This window comes from Coenobita brevimanus, chromosome 85 (genome assembly GCF_032717465.1).
Source record: "Coenobita brevimanus isolate Jiangsu-jjx chromosome 85, ASM3271746v2, whole genome shotgun sequence".
NCBI classification, from domain to species: Eukaryota; Metazoa; Arthropoda; class Malacostraca; order Decapoda; family Coenobitidae; genus Coenobita; species Coenobita brevimanus.
The window spans coordinates 18,884,695-18,902,968 of record NC_137038.1 but is presented as its reverse complement, the minus strand read 5'-3'; the positions used below and the strand labels follow the sequence as shown (position 1 = coordinate 18,902,968).

Below are 18,274 nucleotides of genomic sequence, written 5' to 3'. Positions count from 1 at the left end.
TCAGCAAAGATATCTGCAAGATAAGCCATTTGCATCACCTACTTTGAATCAGAGAATCTTTGGGGCCAGTGAATGATTCGTTTTTGCTAGAAATATCTCAGTCTCGTTCAGCATTTCAGGCAACCATTGGAGCACCCTTCCTCGTGACAACCACCTAACCTCAGAGTGGTGCAACACAAGTACATGTTCTGAACCAAAATCAAAACACATCCGACTGATGATCCTGGAGGGCACAGCCCTCAATTAATGAAACTGACTACCTGGATGGCTTCCTGCATCACTTTCTGTAACTCAGGTGACAACCCCTGAGAAGCAAGATTCTCACGGTGAAGGAGCCAGTGAACAATCAGCACAAATGGATGTTGTTCTTTAACTCTAGCAATGAAGCCATGACGTACTCTCAGCATTGCTGGTGCACAATCACAACAGACATAAAACACTGACTCCACTGAAGCCCTGCTTCCTTGAAGAATGAGTCCACAGTACTGAAAATATCTTCTCTGGTTGTGGTCGTATGTAATGGCCGACAGAACAGAAATTCCTCTTCCATGTCTTCTGGACCTCGGTACCGTATGTAAGCCATGAGCTGGGCATCATTACTCCCAAATGAAAACGGTTAAGTTTTAAAATATAAAATGTACAGTACCGGTACGCTACTCCCAGTTGTGTGCATGGTAATAATCTTTTTTTAAGCCAAAAGCAATTGCCTACTGTAGGGGAGAGAGAAAGAGGGAGAGAGAATGTAAAGTGTGAAGTATCGACAAGTACATTAATATGTTAAAAAGTAATAGTATACAACATTAATAATATCAGTAATATATTTGTCTCTTGGCGACCCACTCCAAATGGCTTGGCGACTCAAATCTGGGTCACGACCCACAGGTTAAGAACCACTGCTCTACATGCTTCTCACATATATCTCATTTCCACTGCCCTCACTCTTGACCTGTGTCCCACCATCAAGGTCCAAGCTTCATTTCCATACTTTAGTGTTGTTATCACAATACAGTACTGGCATGTTGTAACTTTTTCACCTCCATGCTCACTTCCCTGTTTCTTATCACTGCTTTCAAGGAACCAGCAACCTTTCTTCCTTGTTGTACCCTTTCAAGCACTTCATCCTCTAAACTACCGGTACCATCCTTATTCACGACAATACACAAGTACAATAAGACATCACTATAACGGACTAATTGGGGCCCAAGCCATTCCGAAAAATGCAAAATTTTGATAAAAGCAACATCTGGACTTCCCCCTGCTAACCCAGACTTTTTCCGATATATCAAACATTAGATCAGATAACACGAACAGTTTTTAAACTGTTTTGACAATCACTGCAGTACTGTACTGTGTTAAAACTTCACTACATTAATCAAGTGGTATACAATAATATATATAATAATACTGTACTGTACACTGATAAACATGTCTTTTATTTACCTTATTGTGGTGAAGACACCTGAAGTGGTCATGCAGTCCGGACTGCTTCTGGCTTTATCGGACTTTTTCCAATATATAGGAATTTAGTCCGGTAGCTCCTCCAGTCTCATAAAAGTGAATTATGGTCTATTGAAGTCTGTTATATCGGGGTTTTACTGTACTGAAACGCACTCACATTTTCCATTTCCTCCTCATCCAACCTCACTGTACATTCACTGACTTCACCTCTCTCAAAGACCATACCTTTACTCTTCCCTGCATTCACCTTCAGATTCCATTTCCTACACACTCTCCCAAACTCATCCACCAAGTCTTGCAGCTCCCCTTCCTCTTTATTAACAACACAGTATCATCTGCAAACAACAGCACAGGGAGTTTCCAAACACTGCCCTTTCTCATCAGGGCCACTCCAACATCTACTGCCCTACCTTGTGTCTCTTTTATTACCCAATCCATGTACAGATTGAACAACCATGGAGTCATGACACATCCCTTCTTCAATCCAACCTTCAAAGAGAAAAATTCATTCAGTTCACTATCCACACGCACTGCAGCCTTAGCACCCTCATACATTTGGAACTCTTTACGGCATTCAACAACTTCCCATCTACTCCATATATTCTTAACACTTTCCACAATCCTTGTCTATCCACCCTGTCATATGCTTTCTCCAAATCCATGAAAGCTGCATACAGGTTCTTTCTCTTCTGCAGCAACTTTTCCACTAAAGATCTAAGAATGAATATCTGATCCACACAACCTCTTTCTTTCCTAAAACCTCCGTTCTTCTCCAACTAATTCCTCCGTTATTTCCCTAACTCTGTCAACGGGTATCCTACCATATATTGTATATACTTTTCCTATTGCACTAAGAAGACAAATGCCCCTATGATTAAGGTGCCAATCATTTTTTTTCCTGTTTTCTTTTGTAGCTACAAGGGAATAATTATAACTGACTTCCAATCCTCCAGGACTCTACCCTCCTCCCAGGCCAATTTTCCACATCAATTCTACTACTGCCGTACCGTATCTCTCCCCAGTGCTTCAGCATTTGACTAGAGGTCAAAGGTTCAAAATCCTCACAACACCCAAGACGACGCCCCGGAAAGAATCTTCAACTGTCGTATTACATGCTACTGGAACTCCCTACCATCACATTTATTTGAAGCATCAACCTTTTTCCTGTTCAAATATAAACTTTCAGTTACTCTTGGCGGTGAATTCTTCATCTTTTACCAGGCCATATACAGTACTGTATTCAGTACATAGCTTACATTCATACCACCCATTGTGAAGCATCTACTGCTATATTTGGTAAACATACTTTATTTTTAGCAACAGTAGCACCTTCTTCCTGATAGTCTGTCATATTTTTCTGATTATTTCTGAGATGGCAAATAAAAGTTTCTTGTTAAGTCTGTTTCCTTGGTTGTTTTTGCTTTTCCACCGTAACAACTGTTTTGATTCGTCAGTGTAATGGCACTAGGGACTGTCCTAAGTGTTCAGCTACACCTAACCTAACCTAGCTTTATTGTACCTAATAATTTAACCTAACCAAAACTAAGTTTAGCTCCAGTTGGGAAACTAGGAAATGATATCCACCATTGAGTATGTTGAGTGAGTTACTTCCATTACACCAGAGACAGTCATAGGTACAGCTTAAGGAACATCATGATAATAAGAGAGGGGAAATTTTTCAGCAGGAAATGGTAATTTACCACCTTGAAAACAGCCTGGGAAATACAGAACACAAACTGGAGGAACTGAATTGAACTGGTGAACTCTTTCTGCTGCTTCAGGTGTACATTTAACCGAAATTTTTTAAAATGTAGCAAAAAGAAAAAAAAAAAACTTATTGCAGGCTACAGCACACCAATTAACTAATATCATTATAACTTTTGCCTTAACGGTACAGCATTGGACTACAGTATCCTCAGGGTGTTGGCCTGTCCGCCTTCCCTCAGCTGACTGACTGCTGGCGGATCCTGGCCCTACCAAGTGACTAGGGTAATATACAAATTAATGGAGACTGGTGAAGGCAGCACAGTTATCCACTTATTTCATCTGTAAGTTGCATTACATCAGCTCTGCCAGCATTACCTGGGTCATTCGCACCAGCATTACCAAGCTCGTATTTTAAATATTTTCACCCAAGCAAAGTCTTGTCTTACCTGTATTCGTACTTATCATCGTAATATTTATCGGAGTAGTAAATCCTGTGCGGCATAATGACTGAAGGAAGCCACAAACACGACGAAAATAATCTCTGGCTTCTACACAGACTTTTAAACGTGTTGGTCCAAGAGGTTTAACTGTCTGCTTGGCCGCTGATTGGTCCAGCTGCACCTGCCTCACTCTAATTGGCCCAAATATTCAGCGCTAATTTTGAAATTACCAACTATATATATAATATATATATATATATATATATATATATATATATATATATATATATATATATATATATGAGTTGTCTGTCTACATTATATCGATTGCTGATGATGTTATTAAGCTCAATTATTTATGAGGATTATGATGTTACAACAAACTCATGCTTTATAATGCTGAATTTTAGCATTGCACAGTAAAAACTCGTTGGCAACTGTTTTCACCCCCTGGGGTGGGGAGGGAAGATTCTTCCCCAATATCCCTGCATGAATGAGGCCACCAAAAGGCGCCCATTTATCTTCAGTCTTTCCATGTCTTCTTTTCTGTTCACACTCTCTTGTAGATAGTTCCATGTTTCTTTTGGCCTTTATCGATCTGGACATTGGGTTTCATGAGATGGATAGTTTAAAGACTTCCCACATCATTTCATCACCATTACTTCGACGAAAACAGCTTCAACATCAGTATCATTTCAACGTCCAACACACTCTTTCCTTTCTGCCATTACCTTTCTCTGCCATAGTGCCATAAAGGATAAGTGCAGCAACTTATGACGTTGTTTCATACTCATTGGCTAAATGTACCCAATATAATTCGTTGAACTAGGCAGAAAAAAAAAAATCATAATCCATAAATGCTTTTGTATTATAAGCGACGAGTCCATCTTTATTAATAACTACTGCTTAGTGGAAATAAAGTATTTGAATTTAAATTTGAGTACCAGTGTTCCAATATGGCGGCCAAAATCACACGCTTGCGACGGAGACAGCCTCTGCATATTATAGAGCTCAGTGGTTCTATCCCAGCAACATTCAAGAAGCACTCCGTTACCTAGCAACAGCCGCTAACAACTGCGCTTCCAAGGCAGTGTAAGGGAGAAGTACTATTATATGTTATGCGGGGTGTTTTTAGTCCGACCTCTCGTCCAAAAAACGCCCGCGACTAAGCCCATTGTATCAGGAAGACAGGAATAAGGAAGAACACCTACAACAGCCTTATATAGAAAATGGAAAGAATTTAATAGGACAATTACTGTTTAGTGAAGAAAATATAGGAAGAACAAAAGACTGTTTATATCATATATGGAGGAAAAGAGAGAAATTAAGGAAAGAAAGAGGAATACCTGAACAAATAGCAAAGAATAAAAAGAAAAAAAGAAAAAAAGACACACGAGCAAAACACGAGCTAAACACAAGAAAAATAATTAACTAGAAAAATGAATTGACAAGAGGAGTGCCGATGAAAAGGCAATACTCCTCACCTATCAACTGAACTGAACTGAGCGGGGTCCTCCTTCCGGACCGGTCGGAAGTAAAGCACCAACAAAGGAACAGGGCATAAAAACTCCCCAGTATACCTTAACATATCGTACAATACAAAAACAACAACACCGTACAATACAAAAACAAAGAGACACTGGATACAGGATGGACAGGGTGACAGTTTTGGTTTTCAGATACAAAGTGCACAAACAGCAGTGATGTCGAGGGCAGAATACAATGGTGGTCACTTATACAGATATTGTCAGTCACGAGAGCACGGCATAGGTGTCAGCTTTTAGGCATAACTGTCATTTAATATACTTAACTGGATCCACTATATGAGAATAGAATAAAGGATCAGTTGGGTCGATATTACTATACACTTGATACGGCACGAGCCGCGGCACACTGAATTGTCACTTAGCCGCGGCCACACTATTTCACTGGATTTGTCTCTGCTGGTTGGACTTAGTCTTTTTCGGGGCGCCACTAGTATAGTCACGGCAATTCTATATATCACCATTGTCTTACAATTTAAAATACACACCTCCGCCACCGCCGGACCGACCACCCCGGCACCCCGCACCCCACTGCAGAGCCGCAGCCCCACCACCACCCCAGGAGGACACCACGGTAGCCCGGGTCAGGATGAGACTGACCCAGAGCGAGAAGGGCGCCGGGGCTCCCCTACCTTATAGTTCCTCTTCCTCCCAACTGACCCAACAACAACCGCGCAGGAGGAAGAGACGACCCTGCGGGCGGAGCAGCCTTCACCAGGCTCGGGGTGGGACTGCTCGAGATTCAGTCCCAAACAACACCGCGGTAACAGCCACTGTACGTGCCGGGGAGGGAGCGGCCACAGTATGCCCCTCAGTTGTTTCCCCCTGTAGCGACGCCACAACGGCCACTGTACGCCCTTCAGCTACAGCCACATCTGGAGATGGCCTCGGAGCGTTAGCTATTGAGTGCGCTCCGACTGGCAAAGGAAGGAGAAGTGGAGCCGCGATAACGGCCACATTACGTGTCGGGGAGGGAGCGGCCACTGTACGCCCCTCACCCACTTCCTCCTCCTACGGGAGTAACACCACGGTAACGGTCACTGTACGTGCCGGGGAAGGAACGGCCACTGTACGCCCTTCAGTTACTTCCCGTGGGGCAGGCAGAGCCGCGGTAACGGCCACTGTACATACCGGGGAGGGAGCGGCCACTGTATGCCCCTCATCTGCCTCTTCCTCCTTTGGGAGAAGCACCGCCACAACGGTCACTATACGTGTGGGGGAAGGAGTGGCCACTGTATGCCCTTCAGCTGCTGCCCTTAGGAACTGCGGAACCACCACAACGGCCATTGTACATGTGGGGGAAGGAGTGGCCACTGTATGCCCTTCATCCGTGGTTCCTGGGGTTCTCCCGGAGGAGAAGGTTCCTTGCGCGGCCAGCACTCCACCTCTTGGCTGCGCGGGATGCCCTTCTCTCTCTCCCTCCAGGTGTGGTTCCCCGGAGGTGCTGCCATTCCAAGAGTGGTGGCGTGGTCCTGCCCTGGTCCTGCAACCTACCCCTGGATGGCCCTGGCCCCTGACGGACATCCAGCAGAGGAGGTGCCGCAGTCTACTCCTGACAGTGCTCCACCCTTTAGGCGGCCGCAGCACCCAGATTCCCAGGACTGGCCAGCAGGCCCCAGAGCAGGGCCGCTTGGGCCCCACTCCCCCATGGCCCTCCACCCGGAGTAAGAGGCAGCAGGGCCGTCACCTGGAGTTGTTTGGCCCCAGCCCCGAGGGCCACCTATCAGGTGAGGCCCCCAGACCGGAGGGCCTCCCTGCACCCCACCGACGAGGCCCCAGCATGAGGGCCACCTATCAGGTCAAGGCCCCCAGACGGGAGAGTCTCCCTGCACCCCTCTGACGAAGTAGCCCCGGGTGACGACGCCCCTGTGGGTGGTTCATTGCCTCCTGCAGGAGGGCTCCCCAGTAGGGCCCCCTCCCACGTCCGGGAGCCACCTCTGTTAGCCCAGGAACCAAGGGCATAGTGGCAACTTCAATGCCTCTCTTACTTCCCGCCTAAGTCTTAACCACAGAGGCAGGAGTGAAATTGACAGTGAAACAGTGAGGGCAATAATATAAAGTGACACACAGATACATGAATGCCCAGGCAGAAAAAAAGGATTAATAAATCAAGACGATCGGATATAAGGAAACATCGTGTCTATACCTGTGGCGTGCCGAGAAGAGACTGAAACCAGTGAAATAGTGTCTCCGCGGCTAAGTGACAATCCCGGGTGCTGTGACTCTGGCCATAACAAGTGTATAGTAATATTAACCAACCTGGCCCTTTATTCCATCCGCCTATAGTACATCCGGTCCAGAATATTAAATGACAATTATGCCCAAACAATAATACTGGTGTTGTGCTCTAGTGACTAACAATCTGTGTATATCTGAATATCACCATGCTCTGCCCTTGATGTATTTGTGTACGTTTGTATTGGGAAGCCAACTCTGTTATTCTGTCTATTCCATATCCAGTGTCTCCTTGTTCTTATATTGTAAGATGTGTTGAGCTAAGACAATAGATGTGTTAAGGTCTACTGCCGAGTTTTTATGCCCTGTTCCTTTGTGGATGCTTTACTTCCGGTCCGGAAAGAGGACTCCGCTCAATCACAGGCATTTTTAGGACAAGAGGTCGAACTAAAAACACCCCGCATAACACAATTCATGCTCACTGACCCTTGATTTCTGCCCCTGTATTGATTTACGCTGTTCATCATTTTATATTATGTTCTCACGGTCCCACTGTCACTGTCTCTTTTGCTTACTTAGGCATGACTCAGGAGGTGCAATGAAGTCGCCACTATGCCCCTAGTTCCTGGGCTAACAGAGGTGGCGCCCGGGCGTGGGAGGGGGCCCTTCTGGGGAGCCCTCCTGCAGGTGGCAATGTACCACCCGCAGGGGCGTCACTGCCCAGGCCTGCTTTGTCAGGGGGGTGCAGAGAGGCCCTCCCGTCTGGGGGCCTCGACCTGATAGGTGGCTCTCGTGCTGGGGCCGCGTCAGTGGGGTGCAGGGAGGCCCTCCTGTCTGGGGGCCTCGACATGGTAGGTGGCCCTCAGGCCTGGGGCCAAACAGCTGCAGTAGGCGGGCCTGTCGCCTCTCACTCCGGGCAGAGGGCCATGGGAGAGTGGGGCCCTAGTGGTTCTTCTCTGGGGCCTGCTGACTGGCCATGGGAGTCCGGGTGCTGCGGTCACCTACAGAGCAGGGCACCATCAGGAGTGGACTGCAGCGCCTCCTCAGCCAGGTGTCCATCAGGGGCTGGTGTCATCCAAAGGTCAGCTGCAGGACTGGGACAGGACCTCGCCACCACTCTTGGAATGGCAGCACCTCCGGGGAACCACACTTGGAGGGAGAGAGGGAAGGGCGTCCCACGCAGCCGAGAGGTAGTGAGCCGGCCGCGCAAGGGACCTTCTCCTCCAGGAGAACCCTAGAGACTACGAATGAAGGGCGTACTGTGGCCCCTCATTCCCCCACACGTACTGTGGCCGTTGTGGCGGTTCTGCAGTCCCTAAGGGCAGCAGCTGAAGGGTGTACTGTGGCCGCTCCTTCCCCGGTACATACTGTGGCCGCTCCTTCCCCGGTACGTACTGTGGCCGTGACCGTGGTGCTGCTCTCGAAGGAGGAAGAGGCAGATGAGGGGCATACTATGGCCGCTTCCTCCCCAACACGTACTGTGGCCGTTGTCACGGCTCTGCTTGCCCAATGGGAAGAAAGTGAAGGGCATACTGTGGCCGTTCCCTCCCCGGAACGTACTGTGGCCGTTACCGTGGTGTTACTCCTATAGGAGGAGGAGGCAATGGATGAGGGGCGTACTGTGGCTGCTCCCTCTCCGACACATACTGTGGCCGTTGTCGCGGCTCCATTCCTCCTTCCTTTGCCAGTCGGTGCACGCTCAATAGCTAACACTCCGAGGCCATTTCCAGATATGGCTGTAGCTGAAGGGCGTACTGTGGCCGCTCCTTCCCCCACACGTACTGTGGCCATTGTGGCGGCGCTACAGGGGGAAACAACTGAGGGGCATACTGTGGCTGCTCCCTCCCCGGCACGTACTGTGGCCATTACCGCGGTGTTGTTTGGGACTGTATCTGGAGCAGTCCCACCCCGAACCTGATGAGGGCTGCTCTGCTCATAAGGTCGTCTCTCAATCCTGCGTTGTTGTTGCTGGGTCGGTTGAGAGGAAGAGGGACTCAAGGTAGGGGCGCCCCAGCGCCCTTCTCACTCTGGGTCAGTCCCACACTGACCTGGCCTGCTGTGGTGTCCTCCTGGGGTGGTGGTGGGGCTGCGGCTCGGCAGTGGGGTGGAGGGTGGCGGGATGGTTGGTCCAGCAGCTGCAGAGGTGTGTATTTTAGTCAACCAAACAGTTGTGATCATATCAAATGGAGAAAGAGGGGTGTATTTTTACAGAGTGTGCTTGCCCTTTTTTTCTTTGCCATAGTTGCTGAAAAAAATCTACTGCTTCAAGCCAATGTAAGCAAAATGCTACTGTGTATCAGTGGAGAATATGTATAAAATAAATGCATGACAAAAGAAGGGAAGATCTGAAACGAAGAGAGAGTTTGGTGTGGAAGAGTATACTATAGTAGGTGTGATGGTGGTGAAGGGTGTTGTGGCCATCGCTCACTGACCTGTGATGCTATGTCATCACCTTCGGCCACGGCTGGTACTGATTTGTCTCACTGTATTCCTTTACTATTATGGTACTACCTAAAATGCTGTGTTTGGGCTCTGAAAACAACATGACACCCCAGAAAGAGCCCATGGAGAGGTAGACAGCACGTGCGAGAGTGACGTAAGTCCACCCAGGCCGCGCACCCCTATGACACGCAACTCACCCGCTGCCACCATAGCAGGAAATCCCAACTACCTTGCGGGCGACCCGACCCTCAACAACATCGGGGTGGAACTGTTACTCCAGCTCCAGTCAGCACCCCTGAGACGGCCGTTAGCTGCTCAATCCTCATGAAGGAGATGGCCTGTAGCCGCTCTGAGGGAAAACAGGAGACGGCCTGCAGCCACTCCCGCCTTTGTCAGGAGACGGCCTGTAGCCGCTCAACCCTCCTGAAGGAGACAGCCTGTAGCCGCTCCCGCCTATGTCAGGAGACAGCCTGTAGCCGCTCCCGCCTATGTCAGGAGACAGCCTGTAGCCGCTCTGAAGGTGTCCTTTCTGAGACCGCCTGTAGCCGCTCAACCCTCCTGAAGGAGACAGCCTGTAGCCGCTCTGAGGGAAATCAGGAGACGGCCTGTAGCCGCTCTGAAGGTGCCCCTAAGTTGGCTTGTAGCTGCTCCCTTCCCCAGGCCAAGGCCAGTAGCTGGGCATTAGCGACGGCCTGTAGCCGCTCCTCCGTCAGGTGCTGACTCCTGTTCATCAACGTATGACTCAGAGGGAGTCCCTAGCCTGGAGGAGTACTGGAGAGGTCTCGTGGCTTACCCTGCCCTCTTCTTCCTGCAGCCGGATCTGGAGAGGACTCACCTGACAGACCCTGACATAGGCTGGCGCCACAGCCCCTTCCTGACGGCGCCACCGAGCACCAGGGACCACAGCCCTCGGGACCCCCAGACTGCCCCAGGACCCCCGGGTGGGACCTCCCTACACCCAGACGCCGGAGATCTTCGTCCTCCATCAGGTGCCTCAGCAAGAACTTCAGGCAGTTATTTGGCCCCAGACTGGAGGGCCGTACTCCCCCCCCAAGCCCCAAAAGCCCGGGGCCCTTCACCACCCACAGCCCCGGACGAGAGAGGACACCCCTACATGTGATCCTGTGGCCCCTGAACACAGAGGCCCCTGGCAGAACCCAGCCCCATCAGTAGTGAGGCTGGGTCACTTCCGCCGCCCTTGTACCTGACTGCCACAACGCCCTGACCCGAAAGGAGTGACAGTGAAAGCACAGTGTCTGTGACTTAGTAACGTGAAGGCAGAGCAGTGAATTAACCATATAAAGGAAGTCAGTGAGAGAAGCACTAGTGACAATATAAAAGTGGTGGAGTGAGTAAAAGTAACAGTGAAACCGTGAACACGACCAAGCAGTGAAATACGGATCTATTACACTGAATACGCTACCATCCGATAACGCCGCATCATACTAAAATCATACACAGACCCCAGTGTTAAAGTAATAATTGCCAACAGTGAAATAGTACTACCCACACCACAAATATATAAAACTTGGACTTCCTGCAATAATTGTATATAAACCTCTGCCCTAAGTGCTATTCACCTTGCCCGACCTTGACCTGGGTAGTATCTTGCGCGATACTATTAACCCATATACCAGTGTATCTGTATTCGTGACATCTACCCGTTCCACTGTTGAATTTAGTAATACACGTGTAAGGTTGTTGCCTTGAGTCTTTGTGTCCCGCCTCTCTCCTATTTGTCTAAGCTCCGGTCTAGAAAGCAAGCCCAGCTACACACTAGGCGTTAGAGGGACGGGAAGCCGACCCTAAAACACCTAGCATTACACTACCCTTTACTCCTGTATGTAGTACGTCATACGAATGCCTCTGTATTTCATAATGTTATGCTAGGCGTCTTTAGGTCAGCTTCCCGTCCTAATAACACCTAAGGTATAGCTAGGTTCCCATTCTAGACCGGAGCTTAGGTAAGGTTCCAGAGGAACAGGTCATAAAAACACAGAACAACAACCTTACACGTACATACCAAATTCTGGATATATTAAGCTAGACTTTGTCCAAAGGCAAGAAACTGGAATGGACAGGTGTTTATAAGTTATAGGTATCTCGCAGGATACCGACAGACAGACAGACAGACACTGCACTTAAGGGAAGATGTGACTACACATTGTTCTAGGGCTGCTGATTCCTTATAGGCTTTTTATAACTGTCCCGCATTATACACTGGTTGTGTTCCTATTACTTTTCACTAAAGTTTGGCTGCTTTAACATTGTCACTGTACTTTATACTCGTGCAGTCACTTTCACTTTCATCGCCACGTACTTGACGCTCGTGCTGTCGCTTTTACTTTCACTGTCACTGTACTTGATGCTCGTGCAGTCACTTTCACTTTCACTCGCGGGCAGAGAGAGATCACAGTCACCATAGGGATATGGGGCAGGGAAGTGGGCCAACCAAGGGGGGTGGGGCCGGCAGCTCACAGGTGGAGGCCCAGTGTTGGCTGCGCCCCTTCAGGTGTGCTCTCATTGAGGGGCCACAGGACTATCTGTGGGGACGTCGCCCTCCGGGATGGGCTGTGGTCAAGCATGTTGAAGGGCCCTGCACTGGAGAGGCTTGGTGCGGGGGTCTGGCCCTTGGGACTGGGACCGAAGATTCTGGTGCTCCTGCAGGAGCCTGGTGTGGGAGGAGCGTCGCTCCTCCTCCGGACTGGAGAGGTCATGCCCCGGGGTGCTGGGGGCGGTGTGGAGGGCCCATCGGATGCTGTCTCGCTCCCGCTGCTTCACTGTCAGGGTGGGGCTGCGGCATGGAGGGCAGCAGGAGTCCGACAGGCGTGGGTCTCCCTCTGGTGCCGGCTGGATGCAGTGTAACCCGGGAGTCAAGATGGGTCCTCTCCACCAGTCCTGAATGGAGAGGTGCTCCTCCTGGAGGCTGCCTTGGGCAGGGGAACCGAGGGCGGGACTTGCTCTGGCACGAGAGGGGTGTCTTGAACAGGGGTCTCCCTCAGGTAGTGAATTAATAGTCACCGAGGTCCCTTGGGCATCAGGAGGAGGGCGGCTATAGGCCGTCCCTGTCCCATCAGTGCGGCAGCTGGCTGTCACCGGGGCCCGACTTCCAGGATCTCCCTCGGGTTGCAGAGTCACAGGGGGCAAGGGGCTTTTGAGGCGTCCCTCCCTGGTGTGGCTACAGCCTGTTGCCGAGATCCCTTGGGCAACGGGAGGAGGGCAGCTAGAGGCTGGCCCCGAATCTAATCGAGTCTAATCTGCTCATGACTGCCTCACGACTGGTCGTGATGTCCTCAAGAAAGCGACCAGGTCACAAGGTAACCACGAGGTGACCACGAGGCGACGGAGCTATGAGTCTTCAAATTTGAAATTTTAATGGATTTTTGTCAGCCACAACCGCCCAAGAATGCAACACGACTGCGTGACGTGTTTTACGACTGTGTAACGAGTCGCAGACCATGACCGGACTGCGCCCAGACCCAGAGCCAACCATGCAACGCATTTTGACAGTCCAGTCAGCAGTTCAGAATCATGGCTCACGACCACGTGACAACTGCAAGCAGACCACACGACAACTGGGCTAGGACCAAGTCCAGATCGACTGTGCAAAGAGAGCGCCAAGAGACTTGGTAGGAAACCTGGTGCGGTCAGTGATCTGGCAACATCAGTCTCACATGGGAACTGCGTGCCGGTGAGCGAGTGGCATGGGTTATGAAATACAGCACAGTGTCCCCGGGAGTGCTCAATCCCCCACACCAGAGCTTCAGCATAGTGCCCCCGGAAATTCACCAACACCTCCACGAGGACCCCATGGAGGAGCAGCAGCAGCACACCGAGACTTGGCACAACAACAGCACAAGCCAGCCCGGGCTGTACACCCCTATGACCCGGAGCCGCCCCACTGCTACCATAGCAGGAATCCAGCACTATCTTCCGGATGGGGTTCCACCAAACCATCTCGGGGTGGAGCTGTCTGTCTGGCTCCAATCAGCGCCCCTCAGGAGTTGGCCTGTAGCCACTCACGCCTTCTACAGGAGTGTGCCAGTAGCCTCTTAGAAGGTGTCTTCCCTCTTGGGACAGCCTGCAGCCGGCCGCCCCTCGTAAAGGAATCGGTCCAGCACCGACCTGAGGGTAATCAGGAGACAGTTGGTAGCTGCTCCCGCGTTCATCAGAAAGTGTCCTTCCAGAGACAGCCGGTAGCCACTCCACACCCCCTCCTGAAGGAGATGCCTGGTAGCCGCTCCGAAGGTGTCCCGAGGTGCAAGGTGCAGTGGTTCCTATTCCCCCTCTCAGGCCACGGCCAATAGTTGGAACTCAGTGCCTTATGGTCGCGCCCCTGGGAAGCCACGGCCAGTAGCCGGACCCCACGGCTGGAACCAGAAGAAAGCAGTCCTGCCATCCTAGAGTGAGATGAGTGTCCTGTCCCCCGACGCAGTGGATGCTGAAGAGTACTGGAGAGGCCCTATCATCTCCCCTGGCCTCTGCTCCCTATGCCTGGCCTTGGAGAAAACCCACCTGATGGACCCTGATGCAGACTGGTGCCACAGCCCCTCCTTGATGGCGCCGCCTGACTCTGGGTGCCACAGCCCTTGGGAACTCCAGGTGGGACTCCCCTACACCCCGACGATGGAGGACCTCCAAATCCGGCCAAGACCTGACTGCAAGCTTCAGGGAATTGTTCGGCCCCAGTCCTGAGGGCCATACTCCTGTCCCCAGCCCGGAGGAATCTGGCCTCTTTGCCACCTGCTGCCCCAGATGAGAGAAGACGCCCTTGTGCACCATACCATGCCCTCTCAGCACGCCCTTCCCTGGCGGTGCCCCTGCCCTGGCTGAGCTGTCGCTGGTGTGTCTCCCCTCCGCACCCGCCCCTCAGTACCTTGTGAGACAGTGACTTTGCCCTGAGTACAGTGGAACAGCGACCAGCTGATAGTGTACTCTCGTAGAACCAGGCCAAGTGTTTACGTGAAAAGGAAATGAAGGCCTAAAATACAAAAAGGGCAGAGTAGTGAGCAATCCCTGTGAAACTCAAGTGACAGTGCATAAGACTCGTGTACGACTCCCTCCACATTATCCTCATTGTAACAACAAGTCGTGGAACTCAGATTAGTAATTGATCTAAACGTCCCTTGCTCCTAGAAAATAATAAATTGAACGCACTATCAATACCCTCCACTTCATATTGCTATAAACATAGACCCCAGTGCCTTACACTCTCCCCTGGTGAGCTTTACCTTAAACTCTCCTTCCCCTCCCCCCCACGCACGCCACCACCTCGGATGGTATTGTGATAATTAACAAATAACTCTTTGTACTTAGAATATATAAAGTGAACATGCTGTCATCAACCTGTGCCTCATACTGCCAGAAATACAATTAGACCTTATACCCTCCCCTAGTTAGCCCTGACACTCACCCCTCCACGTGCACCAATACCCTGGACAATACTAATCCTGTACATTACCCTTGGAGTGTTATCCCACGTACTCACTACTGTAGTATCCTGCGCAATACTGAGAATCTAGTTATAAGAGTTTGTAATTGACCAAATATTGTGCTATATCGTCTGCTGTTGTCCTTTGTCTGATTAAGTAATACACATGTAAAGGTTATTGCCTGAAGTTTTTGTGTCCTGCCTCTCTCTTATTTGTCCTAACCCCCGGTCTCGAAAAAGGACCCCGCTCCACGCTAGGTGTCCTAGGAGCGAGAAGTCGAACCTTAAACACCTAGCATTACAGGTCAGTCGTGGGGGGGTTGGCAGGGGGTCGGGGAAGGGACAGGGGGTCGTCGTGCATTCCCCGAACGCGTCACGGAGTCGTGTTACATTCTTGGGCAGTCGTGGCTGACAAAAATCCGTTAAAATTTCAAATTTGAAGACTCGTAGCTCCGTCGCCTTGCAGTCGCCTTGTGATCTGGTCACATTCTTGAGGACGTCACAACCAGTCATGAGGCAGTCATGAGCAGATTAGATTCGGGGCCTATCGGGAGGTGTGGGAGCCAACTAGGACACAACCTTGAGTCCCGCCGCGGTCGGGTATTGAGTCGCGTATGTGTGACAGGGGCTAAAGCCCCTGTCACATACGCGACTCAAAAACATTATAGAAAATATAAAAGAACCGAAATGGAGGTGGGTAGGTCACGTAGGAAGAATAGGAGATAAACGATGAAGCAAAAGGTTTGACTGACTGTATTCCAAGAGACTGTAAGCGTAGTAGAAAAAGGCCAGACAGGAGTTGAAGGGATGAGATGGAGAAGTCTGCAGGCAAAACATGGCAGAGATTGACTCAGTCAGGGAATTCGTGGAGAAGGTTGGGGAACTTTGACTGTTCATCAGTGGACTTGCAATGGCTGATGATAATCATTATATATATATATATATATATATATATATATATATATATATATATGCACTTATTATGCCATGTTTGTCAACGAGTTGAGAGAAACAGATTTTTCCATTCATTTTGTCAAGGTAAACTGACTTGCGCCAGCAGACTGTCCATTGTTTAGTGTTTACATTGGTGGTGGTCGCCGCTTGGAATCGGTTATTACGTAAAACTATAGTTTTTCTGCCAGTGATCCTTACTTAAGAAACACAGAAACCAACAGGCATAATGTTTAGCTCATCCTGCAGCGTACTGCACAACCAGGTGAGCTGTTATTGACCAGCGTGTGATATCACACGTGTGAGGCAAGACCTGGCAGGCTGAATGGTGCCACAGCAGACGAATTATCAATGTAACCTGTTCGTATGAATAGGCCAAGACAAGACGGACTACCTTGACATTTTCACAGATAGATCGTGGACCGTCCCCTCCCCCCTTCCCTGCAGCAGCTGGTTAATATGTAGTACCACCTACCACCTGATTTCAGCATCAAATGCTTTTTTTTTTTTTTTTTTTTTTTCCTCAGCCCGCACCCCCTTGCTCCCCCTCCGAGTTTCAGCCTTGCCAGATATTTCCCCCGCTGAAAGTAGGGTTTATACTTTCGTTACAGAACAGGCCCAAGTACAGACACCAATTATTAATTTGTTGCATTGTAAAGCCAAAAGGTGTAGCTTTCGTATGTTCTCGGGTTGCAAATTTGTAAACTCATAAATTTATGTAGAAATAAGTGTGTGAATACTATATTGTGTTCATTCACAAGGAAGTTGGAACTTTTAGAAGTAGAATATCATTTAATTAAATTCAGTCCCTCTCCTATTTGGCTTATGTTGCATTATCAAGTTTCTCATGATATATAGAGCATATGAAAATTTGCAACAGTACTATTTTCTAGTTCCAATCAATGCAAGATTTATTGTATTATCCACCAAAGTAAAAGATTGTCACTTGCTACTTGGACCAGCGAGACACATTCACAGTTAGGCACACCATTGCCAGACATACAAGTCCATCATGCATGTGAAAGCAGATCGTACACCTTTTCTTCCTGTGTTTTTTCATCATGGTTCATACGCATCTAAATGTTTATGAAAACTGTGAGGGGGAGGTTAGCCTAAGTAGGGTAAATTTTTACAAGTTGCCAATACACCCCCCAAGTTATGCAGTATATTTTTCTGGTATGGTAGTTTTTGATGAGATTTGAGTGATTCTGACCTTCATTTTTGTTGGCAATGCATCTTTTTGTCTCATTTCCAATCATGAACTTTGACTAGATGAGTAGGTGAAATGAAGCATTTTCAACAAAATGAAGACAAAAATCACTCAAATCACATAAAAAACCACCAGAAAAATATACTGCATAACCGGTTAACCTAACCTAACCTAACCGACAGAAAATGAATGCAAAAATCACTCAGATTGCATAAGAAACCACCAGAAAACTATTCTGCACAACCTGTTAACTCAACCAAACAGACCTAACCTAACCTAACCAACCTACTGTAACCTAACCTGTTGTGGCGGAATGCTTAGATTAGAGGGTCGATCCAGGTTGTGCAGTATATTTTTCCGGTAGTTTTTGAGTGAATTTCTTTGAAGGTTGAGCTGAAACAGGAATGTGTTATGTCTCCATAGTTGTTCAATCTGTATATGGTTGGGGTTTTAAAAGAGATGCAAGGTAGGGTAGTGGATGTTGGAGTGGCCCTAATGAGAGAGGGCAGTGTTTGGAAACTCCCTGTACTGTTTGCAGATAATGCCGTGTTGTTAAGTGAAGACAGAGGGGAGCTGCAAGGCTTGGTGGATGAGTTTGGGAGAGTGCAGAAGAAACGGAATCTAAAGGTGAATGTAGGGAGGAGTAAAGTTATGGTCTTCAAGAGAAGTGAAGTCAGTGAATGTACAGTGAGGTTGGATGATGAGGAAATGGAAAATGTGAGTGCATTTAAGTACTTGGGTAGTGTGATGAGTAAGGATGGAAGTTCAGAGGGTGTTGTGCTTGAAAGGATAAAACAAGGAAGAAAGGTTGCTGGTTCCTTGAAAGCAGTAATAAGAAACAGGGAAGTGAGCATGGAAGTGAAAAAGTTACTACATGACAGTATTGTGATACCAACTCTAACGTATGGAAGTGAAG

At 48.9% G+C, this 18,274-nt stretch overlaps 2 protein-coding genes across 2 annotated transcripts in view; one reads left to right on the top strand and one right to left on the bottom strand.

The window, feature by feature from the left end:
* Window positions 1-3,671, bottom strand: part of LOC145410368 (cyclin-dependent kinases regulatory subunit 1-like) — a 146,456-nt gene extending 142,785 nt beyond the window's left edge. The window contains exon 1 of the mRNA XM_080280519.1: window positions 3,612-3,671. Within this exon, the coding sequence (XP_080136645.1) occupies window positions 3,612-3,667 (56 nt within the window). The 5' untranslated portion in view covers window positions 3,668-3,671. The remainder of the gene's footprint in view (window positions 1-3,611) is intronic.
* A 12,627-nt stretch (window positions 3,672-16,298) lies between these two features.
* YME1L (ATP-dependent zinc metalloprotease YME1L) overlaps window positions 16,299-18,274 on the top strand; it is a 757,090-nt gene continuing 755,114 nt past the window's right edge. The window contains exon 1 of the mRNA XM_080280511.1: window positions 16,299-16,413. Coding sequence (XP_080136637.1) covers window positions 16,378-16,413 — 36 coding nt within the window. The 5' untranslated portion in view covers window positions 16,299-16,377. The remainder of the gene's footprint in view (window positions 16,414-18,274) is intronic.